The sequence below is a fragment of the Puma concolor genome, chromosome C2 (genome assembly GCF_028749965.1).
Source record: "Puma concolor isolate L17-30 chromosome C2, mPumCon1.1.hap2, whole genome shotgun sequence".
NCBI classification, from domain to species: Eukaryota; Metazoa; Chordata; class Mammalia; order Carnivora; family Felidae; genus Puma; species Puma concolor.
The window spans coordinates 87484035-87498173 of NC_141675.1; the positions used below are offsets into that span (position 1 = coordinate 87484035).

Sequence of the window (14139 nt, forward strand, 5' to 3'; positions counted from 1 at the left end):
GCCTGAGCCAAAGTCAGAGGCTTAATTGACTGAACCACCCAGGTACCCTCCTAATTACTTGGCATAATTACCCTGACATTGCCTAAAATATATCTGAAACTTGGCCAAAAACGCCTTTTAGGAGTTCCCTCCCAAAATCAGTTTTACTACTTTATAGTCACATCTCTTCTTTTACAGAAACTGTATTGCCTACCTTGGTCACTTATCTCATTATTTATTTATTTATTTATTTATTTAATTTTAAATGTTTATTTTTGAGAGACAGCACGAGCAGTGGAGGAACAGAGAGAAGGGGAGAGAATATCCAAAGCAGGCTCTGTGCTAAAAGCAGCATGCCTGATGTGGGGCTCGAACTCACAAATTGTGAGATCATGACCTGAGCCAAAACCAAGAGTCAGATCTTAACCAACTGAGCCATCCAGGTGCCCCCACGTATCTCATTATTAATAATCAAAGCTAACATTTCCTGGGGATGTACTATGTGACAAGCACTACATTAAGAGGCTTTCCATATATTCTCAGATTTAATCCTCACAACCCTAATGAGGAAATACTATCATTATCCAATTTTACTGGTAAGGTAGCAAAGATTTCAATAAACTTGACTAAGGCCACACAGTTACTAAATAATAGAGCTACACTCTGAGCCCAAATTTGTCTGAGTTAAAAAACAAAACAAGGGGTGCCTGGGTAGCTCAGCTGGTTGAGCATCCAACTCTTGATTTTGGCTCGGGTCATGATCCCAGGGTCGTGGGATCAAGCCCCGCATTGAGTCCCGTGTTGGGCTCTGTGCTCAGCATGGAGCCTGCTTAAGGTTCTCTCTCTCTCTCATTCTCTCTCTCTCTCTGCCCTTCTCCCCTGCTCAGTCGAAAATAGAAAAAATAAAAAATAACAAAAAACAAAAAAACAAAACAAAACAAAAAACAAGTTTTTTCCATTATGCCTCCTAGCCAGTCATATGTAGGCTAGCTTTGAAGACAGTGGAAACTGAGATGTTTCATTTTAAGGTGACTTATAAAATTCAGTGGTTCTGAATGTATGTACAAAAATGTATCAGAACTTGTAAATCAAGTGTTTGAGAATCATTTCAAATTAATTACCTTGAAAAGCTTTTAAAGTTTGGGAAGTTTTCTTAAAGAACAGCTTCTACAACTTTTTAACCATTTTTTAAATATCTTCAATCCTGGCAAATATTCATTTTTGAGAATAATTTCGATTTTGGAAACAGCTTGGTCATTTGGAACCAAGTATTATAAATCAAAAACAGTGACTTAGGTTGACATAACATCTTAGTACTTGATAGCATGGCTTTGGAGTATGACAGTCATAAATTTGAGTCAGAGCTCTACCACCCTAACTTCTACTAAATTAAATTCTCTGAGCCCTGGTTCTCTCATCTGAAAAGCAAGAAAGGTATCATCTATCTCACAACCATTGTGAATGTTATATGAATACTATGTACATAGTTTCTAGCTATATATTATATATATATATAATATACATGTATGGTAAAAGAATAAACATTTGTTTTCTTCTCTGTTATTTTAACTATTTCAAACTGTGAACCACATATGACAAATCTGTCATTTATAATATAAGAAACCAAGTGATTTTTGGTTTATCCATTTTCCAGTTACTGATTTTGCTCTAAATTATATGAAAACAGTATTTTGATGTAAGTAGAAGTCAATGGGCAACTTACCTATGGAAACCATCTTTCAAAACTTCTTGCCTCAAAATAATTTCAGAACAAGTGGCCCTTATGCCTATAAGAACCAGAAGATTTTTTTTTAAATAAGCATACTATGAAAGAAAATTTAAATAATTAGAAAGTAATTGTTTGAATAGGTTTCACTTGCCTGCAAAATCTAACCAACCTATAAACAAAAGCTTTTAAAACTTAAGCAATTTAGGGGCGCCTGGGTGGCGCAGTCGGTTAAGCGTCCGACTTCAGCCAGGTCACGATCTCGCGGTCCGTGAGTTCGAGCCCTGCGTCGGGCTCTGGGCTGATGGCTCAGAGCCTGGAGCCTGTTTCCGATTCTGTGTCTCCCTCTCTCTCTGCCCCTCCCCCGTTCATGCTCTGTCTCTCTCTGTCCCAAAAATAAATAAACGTTGAAAAAATTAAAAAAAAAAATAAATAAAAATAAAACTTAAGCAATTTAAACTACCTAAAAAAGCTACTTCTAGTACAGCACAGGGGTTAAGAACATTGATTTTGGAGTTAGATAGCTTACTTTTAAATCCCAGTCTGTCACTTAATAGCTATGTGACTTTGGACAAGACAGTTTCTCTCTCTGCTAGTTGTCATGAAAACGTAATAAATTACAACAGGGCTTACCACAACAGAGCTCAATGTAGGTACTTATTTTTTTTTTTATTTTTTTTTAATGTTTATTTATTCTTGAGAGAGAGAGAGTCAGAGTGTGAGCGGCAGAAGGGCATAGAGTGAGGGAGACATAGAATCTGAAGCAGGCTCCGGGGTCCGAGCCATCAGCACAGAACCCAACGCCGGGCTTAACTCACAAACCGTGAGATCATGACCTGAGCAGAAGTCGGACGCTCAACTGACTGAGCCACCCAGGCGCCCCTAGGCATTTATTATTAATACTACTTTATTCAGATGATCCCAGGACACCAAAAGAAACAGAATAGCTAAAGAGCCAGGAGATCTCAGTTTTAATCCTAGCTCACTGAAACTGTGTGTCTGATACATACTGCTAACTTCTGTATACCATCCGCACCTGGAAAACTGAGAAGATGGTACTTTCATGCCCTGTGAAGATGTTGGGAATGTTTAAAACAGAGAAACAAAAAGTAGAGGCTTTTCAAAGATTCAAAGGGTTCCTTTGTAAATCTAGAATAACCAGAAATCTCACTGTACTGACACCATGCAGAATTCAGATATTAAAACTATTACTTGGTGTTAACATCATAAAATTAAAAATTCAGTTGCTAACGATCATCAACTCTGCCAGACACCTTGCTATGGAATTTTACTCCATTTTCAAAAGATGGGAGTGTGTAGGAAGAACATTAAAACAAACACAAAGAAAACCATAAAACATCATGTGTTGCTAAATCCATTAGATGTATTCCTGAAAAGACACATGAAAAAATTTTATGAAAATTAAAAGACTGAAAAAAAGCATAGGTTAATATTTATTACATAATATCCAGGGGTGCCTGGGTGGCTCAGTTGGTTAAGCTTCCGACTTCTGCCCAGATCATGATCTCACAGTTTCTGAGTTCAAGCCCCACATCAGGCTTTCAGCACAGAACCCGCTTCAGATCCTCTGTCTCCCTCTCTCTCTGCTCCTCCCCAGCTCATGCTCACTCTTTCCCTCTCTCTCAAAAATAAATTTAAAAAATAATAACAATATCCATATCATAGATCTACTTGGGGCTTTCACGTGCTTTAATTTTCACAACCCAGCAAAATATGCAGGCAAAATTATTGCCATTTGCACATAGAAGGAAACTGATTCTAGGGGTGCCTGGCTGGCTTAGTCTGAAGAGCATGAGATTCTTGATCTCGGGGTCATATGTTCCAGCCCCACAGTGAGTGTAGAGATTATTTAAATAAATAAAACTTAATAAATAAAAAATAAACAGTTCTGATTCTAGGCCATACCACTAAGTGACTGATTAGAAGCAAGATGTGCCTGACTTTTAAAGCCTAAGATATTTCTACCCTCCTAGCTATTTAAAGAAATCTGTATTTGCTCTGGGAACAAATTATTCCGTTGTTTGTTTCACACAAATAACTTTGGATATCTCTTGTACAAATTCAGATGTTTCTTCATTATGTTTAATTTTAATAGGGGTGGGGAGTAGGCGTTTATATCTACCTATAGATTAAATTAGGAAAAAAAGTTCATATTAATCGGCTTAAATTCTACTGGGATATACACTAGGGAATAGTAAATCATATTCACCTGGGTTGGAAGAAAGGCTGATTTACAGACAGTATATTATTATTATTTGTGATTTTTAAGGCAAAAATACCATTTTCAAAATGAAGTTGTTGCATGTGAATTCACCTTCAAGAGTTTTCCTCTTAAATATTACTTTATTTGGTTATTGTTGCCTGAACTGGCTCTGGAAATTGACCTCTTTTTAATTATAAAATATCAGTGGTGGAAGAGTCTTTAGAGATCACCAAGACCAGTTGTTTAAAACTTCACTTTAGCTTCATAATACTTCAAATAAACTGGGAAACCTAATATGTGAAGACACAAAAGCAGTGATTGACACTAGTCTAATATCCTCATTTTACAGATGGAGAAACTAACCTGGTTTGTACTGACTTTCCCTCTCATGACTATTGCACAGCACCTTGCACAGTACCTAGCACAGCACTGCGGCCCCCAACTCAGGCCCAAAGAAATGAAATCAACTCGTCTGCCCAGCCCGGAGTCATAAGAAAAACCCCAGCCCAATCCAGTCTATTACAAAAAATATTTGTAAAACAAAACTAGTTGTCCTCCCCTTCCCACGCCCCCACCCCCGGCTGGCTCTGTATTCTGGACTGGGATTCTCACACCCCACAGGGCACTGTGGCCTTGCTGGTCTCCTTGGTGGTCACAAGCTTCATGCATCCCAAGACACCTGATGGCTGTACTTCCCCACTCCCGCAGCCCCGCCCCTCCCTTTACCAGTGTCGGTGGGAGCGGTAGAGAAGGCCGTGGCTGGTATGCTAGTGAATCCAGCCACCTCCCAGAGAAGAAGCCAGGCCACCGCCCGGACGCCCATGGCCCTGGCAGCCAGGACGCTGCAGAACGCCCTCCCTAAAGGAGCGCGTGCGGACGGTGTGAAGACAGAGGAGCTAGCGGACGGAGGAGCCTGCGCGCGCCTAACGCCGCTCCTAGAGAGTGCTGCCACAGAGTTGGTGACCGGGACGGAAGACTCAGCGACGCGCGCCTGCGGTCCTGCCGTTCCCCGGCTTCCCGCAGCAGTGGACCCCCGAAAGTTCCGGCGTCGCGGAAGGCTGCAGCACGGTCCACCTAGTTCACTCCGTCACCGCCCCGCCCCTCGCCGTCTGGTCGGGGGCGGGGCGAAGAGCGGCGCAGGCGCCGTGACGTGTGCCAGGTCTTACTGCTTTGAAACGCCTGCCGGGGCCTGCATCCAGACCCCGAACCCCGGACGCGTTCCTTCCAGCAGGATCCGGGAGCTCCCTGTCTCCACCGGCACTGGCAGGTACTTGCGGATTCGGGCCTCCTGCAGGGAAATTCAAGTCTGCAGGGCTGTGGCTGTCGACTCTTCCTGCAGCGCCCGGCCTCAAAGTCGAGTTAAGTGCTCCTCTGTGCACAGCGGTTGGGTGGAAACAACCCCCTCACGGCGGTTTTAGATCTTCCCCTGCAGAAGATGCACTTTCTGTACTTCTCTAAGGGTAAGAAAGTCAGCCTTGCCCTGGTGGGGACGTGAGTAGGGAGAGGATCGTCTACTTGTTGGCAGAATCCGTACACTTTTAGGTGCTGTAGGGGATGTTTAGCAAGGTCATGGCAGTCACTGATCCCCGGGGAGAAAAGTATTAATGCCTAAGAGGAAGACTTAGGTAAATGTGTCGTCTGTCTTCATGAATTAAGTTGAATCTGCAAGTAGGCCTAGATGCAGATTGGAGCAGAACAGACATTTCTAGGACAGGTGTCTGGAAGAGGAAAGATGCCAGAATGTTCTGTCAAATACTGAAAACAGCAGTATAAGCATGCTACTAAGAAATATGGAGGGGCGCCTGGGTGGTCAGTTGGTTAAGCATCGGACTTCGGCTCAGGTCATGATCTCGTGTTGGTGAGTTCGAGCCCCGCCCTCTCCCGGTAGGGCTCTGTGCTGGCAACTCAGAGCCTGGAGCCTCCTTGGGATTGTGTGTATCCCTCTCTCTCTGCCCCTGCCATGTTCATGCTCTCTTTCTCTCTAAAAAATAAAAAATAAACATTAAAAGAAAAAATTTTTAAAGAAATATGGAGATACAGGGGCGCCTGGGTGGCTCAGTCAGTTGAGCGTCTGACTTCGGCTCAGGTCATGATCTTGCAGTGTGTGAGTTCGAGCCCCGCGTCAGGCTCTGTGCTGACAGCTCAGAGTCTGGAGCCTGCTTCAGATTTTGTGTCTCCCTCTCTCTCTGCCCCTCCTCTGCTCATGCTCTCTCTCTCTCTCTCTCAAAAATAAACATTAAAAATTTTTTGAAAAAAAAAGAAATATGGAGATACATTTTGGAAGAAACACTTAAAAGAATTGAAACTGGTTGCCTGTAAAGAGAGGAAGGGCAGAGGACAGCAGTTATTTGTTATAATCCTCAGAGAATTATCTTACATTTTATTTCTTTTATTTATTAATTGTTTTTAATTTTTTTAACGTTTATTTATTTTTGAGAGACAGAGACAAAGCACCAGTGGGGGAGGGGCAGAGAGAGAGAGAGGGAGACAGAAGATCCCAAGTAGGCTCTGCACTGACAGCAGACAGCCCAATACGGGGCTCCAACCCATGAACCATGAGATCATGACCTGAGCCAAAGTCGACTTCTTAACCGACTGAGCCATCCAAGTGCCCCTATTTATTTATTTTTTAATGTTTATTTATTTTTGAGGAAGAGAGAGACAGAGCATCAGGGGGAGGGGAAGAGAGAGAGAGAGAGAGAGATGCTGAATCTGAAGCTGGCTCCAGGCTCTGGGCTGTCAGCACAGAGCCCGACGCCTGGCTCCAACCCACAAACTGTGAGATCATGACCTGAGCCAGTCAGCTGCTTAACCAACTGAGCCACCCAGGCTCCTGATTGATTTATTTTTTTTAACCTTTGAATTTTTTTTATACTTTTCTCTCTCTCAATCCCCATATCCAGTCAATCAATCAATCACATCACCAAGACAGCAGATGCTACCCCCTTAGCACCTTTGGAATTGAATCTTCAACCCCCCTGCCAGTCTCAGTGTAGAGCCTTCTCACTTGGGGTCACTACCATCCCTCCCAATACCCAACTCTCTGTGTAATCCTCCTCCAATCTGGAACCACACTTCTACTGCTCTGATTCCAGTCCTTTGAGAGTTCCCCAGAACTTTTAGGGTAAAGCTCGAACTTCCAAGTAAGATCAAACCATAAAGCTCTGAATGGTGTGACTACTACTGCCTGATTCTGACCTATTATCTCAAGCCTATCCATGTTTCAGTTACGACAATAATGAATGCCATAGAATTATGCATTTGGCATAACCAATGCTATTCCCTTTACTGGAATTCCTTCCACCTCCTATGTTTAACTCCTGTTTATTCTTCAAAGCAGAGTTCTGAACTTGATATATACTTGGAGGGGGTTGTTTCTGTTTCTGTAGCAGGAATATGTTTGTCCTGACATAATCTTACTCTTCTCTCTGACCACTCTTTTATTTCTTATTATTTTTAATTTACATTAAAAATGTAAAGTTAGTTAAGTTAGTTAACATATAGTGCAATAATGATTTCAAGAATAGAATTTAGTGATTCATCACTTACATATAACACCCAGTGCTCATCCCAACAAGTGTCCTCCTTAATGTCCCTTGCCCATTTAGACTCCACCCAAAACCCCTTCAGCAACCCTCAGTTTCTTCTCTGTATTTAAGAGTCTCTTATGGTTTGTCCCCCTCACTGTTTTTATATTATTTTTGCTTGCCTTCCCTTATATTCATCTGTTTCGTATCTTAAATTCCACTTGTGAGTGAAATCATATGATATTTATCTTTCTCTGACTTACTTCACGTAGCAAAATGCACTCTAGTTCCATCCACATTGTTGCAAATGGCAAGATTTCATTCTTTTTAATCACCCAGTAATATTGTGCCAGTACCACACTGTCTTGATGATTACAGCTTTGTAACACAGCTTAAAGTCTGGAATTGTGATGCCTCCAGCTTTGTGTTCTTTTTCAGGATTGCTTTGGCTATTCAGGGTCTTTTCTGGTTCCATACAAATTTTAGGATTGTTTGTTCTAGCTCTGTGAAGACTGTTGGTGTTATTTTGATAGGGATCGCTATTTTACATTTTAAACAGGAAAGAGACATTACTTTAGTACAAATAAAAGTTAAATTTTAAAAAGAAAAGACTCTGTAGTAAATAAAAAAAAAACCCTACATTATTATCAATTGCGCATGTCATTCATGAGTACGGGCATTTGCTTGAGTGTGTGGGATTTATATTGTGCTCAGTGGGATCTCCTAGAAAGCTTACCAACAGGCTAGATTTTAGTGAGATGAACTAGGAGTAGTATTTGTTAAGAAGGGAATGGGTGAAATTATTACATCAGATCAGAGGCAGAGCACAGTAATTTGAAAAAGCAGTTATTTATGATTAGTTTCTTTTTTTTTTAATTTTTTTAAATGTTTATTTATTTTTGAGACAGAAAGAGACAGAGCATGAATGGGGGAGGGGCAGAGAGAGAGGAAGACACAGAATCCAAAGCAGGCTCCAGGCTCTGAGCTGTCAGCACAGAGCCCGACGCGGGGCTCAAACTCACGGACCGTGAGATCATGACCTGAGCCGAAGTCGGACGCTTAACCGACTGAGCCACCCAGGCGCCCCTATGATTAATTTCTTAAGAGTAAAAATTCTGATGTCCAACAGTAAGGGGTGAATGTTATAGATTATGGTATGTCCATAGGATAAAACACTTGGCTATCGTATAAAAATTTGCATTTTAGTAAAACATCTAATGACAAAGTCACATAGGTCGTTAAACTTAAAAGGCAGGACATAGGGCCTCTTGGCTGGCTCAATTTGTAGAGCATGAGACTCTTGATCTCAGAGGCGTGAGTTTGAGCCTGTCCCATATGGAGCCTTCTTTAAAAGGCAGAAGACAGATGCTTAATATAAAAAATACTATATTTAAAAAAACTATGTGTAGAAAAAAAACTGGAAAGAATCAATGGTAATTATTTTATATATGTTTCCTCCTCCTCCTCTTCCACCTAACCCCCAGTTTTCTACAATGTACTATTTTCCTAAAGTGATTCTCTAACAGAACTAAGTTTATGGAGATATCATCACCCTGTGCTGCTTTACCTCTAGGTTCCTTGACATTTTGAAGTCTTCTTGAGAATGTCATAGTCCTATCTAAGGCAGTCCCTATCATTAAGTGTATTTTGGCACTGGGCACCAGGAAGAGGGGATAGAAAGTATTAACTGCAAAATAGCTGTGCTTGTTGTGACTGAAAAAACATATAGTGAGACAAATGAGTTGAAATAAAAACCATGTAAAACTTTATTGCTTGTATATGTAGAGGTTGAATCTGCATCAAGTCTGCATTTTTTATCAGACTTCTAGACTGTGAACACTTAGAGGATGTACAGAGGCTGTGTCTTGTATTAGTACATTAAATCAAACAAGTATGTATGGAATGCCTACTACATTCCAGGTATTGTGCTGGGATGTTCTGGTGAATAATCGATACGTTGCTTACCTCATGTAGCATGTAGAATAGAAGGGGGAAGAGGGATGTCTAGCTGGCTCAGTCAGTAGAGCATGTGCCTCTTTTTTTTTTTTAACGTTTATTTTTAGCTTTGAGAGACAGAGAGCACAGGGGCGGGGGGGGGGGGGGCAGAGGGAGAAAAGGACACAGAATCTGAAGCAGGCTCCAGGTTCTGAGCTGTCAGCACAGAACTTGACGTGAGGCTTGAACTCATGAACCATGAGATCGTGACCTGAGCGGAAGTCAGACGCTTACCTGACTGAGCCACCTGGGCACCCCAAGCATGTGACTCTTGATCTTGGAGTTGTGAGTTTGAGCCCCACGTTGGCTATAGAGATTACTTAAAAATAAAATCTTAAAAGGAGAAAAGAAAGACGGGTAGGTAAATGATTAAATAAGTAATCATAAAAAGCTTGATGAGTAAAATGATTAGGAAAGTACAGAGGAGACAGATCTGGTTGGGTGAACCTCTCAGGACATAATGTTTAAGGTTAAAAAAAATCTTACTATCTTGCCATAGAGGGTACTTATGCATACTTGTTTAACTGGTAAATAAAAAAGATCCTATAAGTTGATTCTTGGGCTGATGCAGGGGTTCATTTACAATCTTTGATTAAGAGTGCAGTACGCCAAGAGGTCCGGACTGAACTGCATATCCAGGCTCGTGTGTGAACAAACCTACACACCTCAGTGAACCAGGGACCCAACAGACTACGGATAACTGAGGGCCAAACTGAACTTTCACAGTAGCTCTCAAAGTATTGGGCTTGATAGGCCAAGAATGCACTCCTAGAAGTGGACTAGAGCCAGATCTGCTGGGGAGGTGGGGTACTAGGGAGTGTGGTTTATCCAACACTTACGTTTTTTCCCCTTTAGCAGGAAGTCATTATGTGACTAAAACATTGTCATCAAACTTCCTCTGATTTACCCTGAAGTGTATGTGAAAATGATGTGCATTGCCAAAAAATGTGGAATTAGGTTCCAGCCTCCAGCTATTATCTTAATCTATGAGAATGAAATGAAGGGGAAAAGTCGCCAACGCATCATGCCAATCCGAAACTTTTCAAAGTTTTCAGGTACCTCATGTTTTATCTTGCCTATCTTAAATCTTCTCTAAGTCACTTAATAAGAATGATTTGAGTCTCATAATGAAGTGACATGGTCTTCAGAGTTACATAGCCTTAGGTTCAAATCCTGACTGTCAGGGTAGATGTGTGAACCCAGCTAAATCACTTATTCTCAGTGAGCTTCAGTTTCCTGATCTGTAAGAGGAAATTGATAATCCCACCCATTCAGAATTGGATATGGGTTAAATGAGAAGCATTATTCAGTAATATTAACTCTTTTCTCTCCCTCCAAATGTGTTTTTTATGTGCAGTGTTGATATTAGTACCAGAACTAATATCTAAAACTATAATACTACTTTTTCATTTCAGATGTTTTCTCCAGTTGCAAATATTTAAAATCTCCTCAAAGTGATTGAGAAATAAAAAATACATCCCTCCTCCCCCCCCTCCCCCACATATCCCAATATAAAGGAATAGTTCTGCAAAATAATTCATTCTGAAAAAGCCACTTCGCTTCTTGGCTGTAATAGCGATAATGCTTTCAGTAGTTTGTGGTACATCAGTAGTTTTTGGTGTATGTGTTATGTGTGGTATATAGTTTTGTTTCTTCCTCCTAGATTGCAGCAGAGCTGCTGAACAGTTAAAGAATAATCCACGACACAAGAATTACCTGGAACAAGTGTCCCTGAGGCAACTAGAGAAGTTATTCAGTTTTTTACGAGGTCATTTGTGGGGACAAAGTTTGGCAGAAACGATGGAACAAATTCAGCGGGAAACAACGATTGATCCTGAGGAAGACCTGAACAAACTAGATGACAAGGAACTTGCCAAAAGAAAGAGCATCATGGATGAACTTTTTGAGAAAAATCAGAAGAAGAAGGATGATCCAAATTTTGTTTATGACCTCGAGGTTGAGTTCCCACAGGATGAACAACTTCAGTCTTGTGGCTGGGACACAGAGTCAGCTGACGAGTTCTGATACCAGAAACTCAAAGAATTTATGGGGCTAGTAGAAGAACCATGTTTATACATTCTTTGTATAATTGTATAATACAATATTATACACTTATACAATTATACAAAGAATGTATAAACATGGCTCTAGAAAAATCTGTAAAGAGCACTAAACATACATGTTGGGTCATGTTTGGATTGACGATGTTACTTTTCAAAACTGAGACTTTTAGATTATCTACTATGTAGATGCATGAGGAATATAGGAGAAACAGAATATAGGAGTATGCCTTTAAGGAGCCTACAATCTAATTGGAAGATAAGTCAAAAACTTGTGAAAAGCTAATTAACAGAATTAGGCAGCAAACAGATTAGAGCCAAATGCTTGAGAAAGGTTAGAGGGCCAGAGCCTAGGTTACCATAGGGTAGAATAGTCAGGAAAGACTGCCCTTTAGTGGAGAGATGGAACTTTGCCTGGCCCTTGAAATGGTAGTATTTGGATAGAAGTTTATATAGAATTCCAGATGAGAGAAACTGGAAGAAAGAAAAAGAAGAGGAGGTTAATGATAAAGAGATAGGGATGAGAATATTTTATTTGAGGAGCAGAAAGCAAATTATAGTTTGCTAAGATTGGAGGGCATAAATGGTTAACAGGGGATTATTCCAGAGGCATTATGTCTTCATGTATGTTTAACTGTGGAGGAGAAGAGCAACCCTGCAGGACGCCGGCTGCCACACGTTGAGGTCTTCTGATGGACGGCTGGGGAATTCTGCCCCTCCAGGATCAGGAAATACATTCTAAAGACATTCTGAAAACCTGAAGCTCTTCCCGTAACTACAGAAGTTTGTTTGTAATATGGGAAATCTACCCATACTAAAATGAACAGTAGGCATTGCCAGTTTAGGCTTATTTATGAGTTTGGATCTACAAAGAGAAGATCTTTGTTGAACTAGGTTATATGTGTACAGTTACATCTTTCTTCTTTTAGAATATTGTTTAACTGGCAGATATTCTATGTTTCCTGCAAGGAAATTAATATTAAATAAAACTAAAAAATTCACTCTTTCTACCTGTCTATCCCTACCCTCTTTACCATTAAAAACTCCATTAAAGGGATCATTCCTTTTTTTTTTTTTTAGGTTTATTTATTTTGAGAGGGAGTGTGCATGTGGGAGGAGCAGAGAGAGAGAGAGAGAGAGAGAGAGAGAGGGAGAGAGAGAACCCAAGCAGGCTCTGCACTGTCAGTACAGAGCCTGATAGGGGGCTCCAACTCATGAACCATGAAATCATGACCTGAGCCGAAACCAAGAGTCAGACACTTAACCAACTGAGCCACCCAGACGCCCTTCAAGTAGCATTCTTAATGTTATCACCAGGGGCTTAAGATGGTCATGTGATATCTGTATAATATTTGCCAAAGGTAGCAAGAGAATTTTCAGAATCAGAGATCCTTCTATATCTACATAGTATTCCATTGTATAGATGTAGATGATCTATTTTAAAAGTTGACCTTAGGTTGTTTATCCTTTCACTATTAGAAATAATGCCACAGCAAATAACCTTGTACATTCTCTACTTTGTGCCTTTGTAAAACTACATGTAATGCCTAGAGGGGAAATGCTAGGTATGTCTACTCTAAATTTTTTTTCTATTCTAAATTTTAGTAGATATTGCTAAGTTGTCCTTCAAAGAAGTTTGCTCATTCATTCATTCAGTATGTGTACTTAATGAACACCTATTACATGCTGAGCCTGTACTATTCTAGAGTCTATGTACACAGCAGCATGCACAACAAAGTCCTTGCCTTTACAAGGTTTACAGTCTAATGGGAGAGGAGCAATAATAAATACGTAGAATAATGTCATATATTAAGTGCCTGGAATTAAAAACAGGGTAAAAAGAGAATGATGGAGGGGTTGAGAGCCACTTTTTTTGACAATGATCAGAGAATGCCTCCCTGTAGAAGTGACATTTGAGTAAAGACCTGAAGGAGGTAAGGAAAAATTGATGTGCATTTCATGGGTAGTAGGGAAAGGTAGGTGCATAGACACCTAGGGCTGGAGTGTGCTTGGCTTATTTGAAGAGGAGCAAGGACACAATTGTGGCTAATTTGGATTGAACAAGAGAAAAATGGTAAGAGATGAGAGGTTGGAGTGTATTTTACCAATGCACAGTACTTACATGAAGGTCATCCCAACTTAAATTGTCAGCAGTACGTGAGAATATCTGCTCTCAACAGATAGTGTTATCAAACTCATTGATCTTTGCCAATTTATAATTTAAAAATGGTATCTCATAGCCTTACAGGTTTTTTGTTTTTGTTTTGTAGCTCGGAGTTTTAATTTGCATTTCTTTTATTACGAGGGAGACTGAGCATCTTCATACACTGGAGGGAGATTTTTTATGAAATAACATGTCATTTGCTCATTTTTCTACTGTGATGCTGGTCTTTTTACTGATTTGTAAAAAAAGTTCTTTATTAAGGAAAATAGTCCTTGGTTTGTGATATGAATTGTAGATATTTTCACCTTTGTCATTTGTTTTTTGACTTTGTTTATGCTATTTTTTCCAGGCAGATTTTTTCTAGTCAAATCAATATTTTTCTCTGTGCTTCTGCATTTTTGTCTTATATACACGGGCATTTCTCACTCCCAGGTTTTTTTTTTTTTAATCCCATGATTTTTTTC

The 14139-nt window shown here is 40.3% G+C and overlaps 2 protein-coding genes across 5 annotated transcripts in view; one reads left to right on the forward strand and one right to left on the reverse strand.

The window, feature by feature from the left end:
* The window catches only part of PIGX (phosphatidylinositol glycan anchor biosynthesis class X), a 31717-nt gene extending 26930 nt beyond the window's left edge, over positions 1–4787 (reverse strand). Inside the window, exons 1-2 of the mRNA XM_086675105.1 lie at positions 4656–4787; positions 1703–1766 (exon numbers count right to left, since the gene is read on the reverse strand). Coding sequence (XP_086531231.1) covers positions 1703–1766; positions 4656–4752 — 161 coding nt within the window. The 5' untranslated portion in view covers positions 4753–4787. The remainder of the gene's footprint in view (positions 1–1702; positions 1767–4655) is intronic.
* Positions 4788–5059: 272 nt separating this feature from the next.
* Positions 5060–12512, forward strand: CEP19 (centrosomal protein 19). Of its 4 annotated transcripts, none has more exons than XM_086675106.1 (3): positions 5060–5196; positions 10307–10506; positions 11115–12512. In XM_086675106.1, exons 2-3 carry the CDS (start codon positions 10377–10379, stop codon positions 11474–11476), a joined length of 492 nt encoding a protein of 163 aa, XP_086531232.1. In that variant the 5' UTR covers positions 5060–5196; positions 10307–10376; the 3' UTR covers positions 11477–12512. The 4 variants fall into 4 exon arrangements, with proteins under 4 accessions (XP_086531232.1, XP_086531234.1, XP_025769129.1 ...); XM_086675108.1 differs by having other exon boundaries at positions 5065–5196; positions 10310–10506; XM_025913344.2 differs by having other exon boundaries at positions 5091–5389.
* Positions 12513–14139: the final 1627 nt, after the last annotated feature.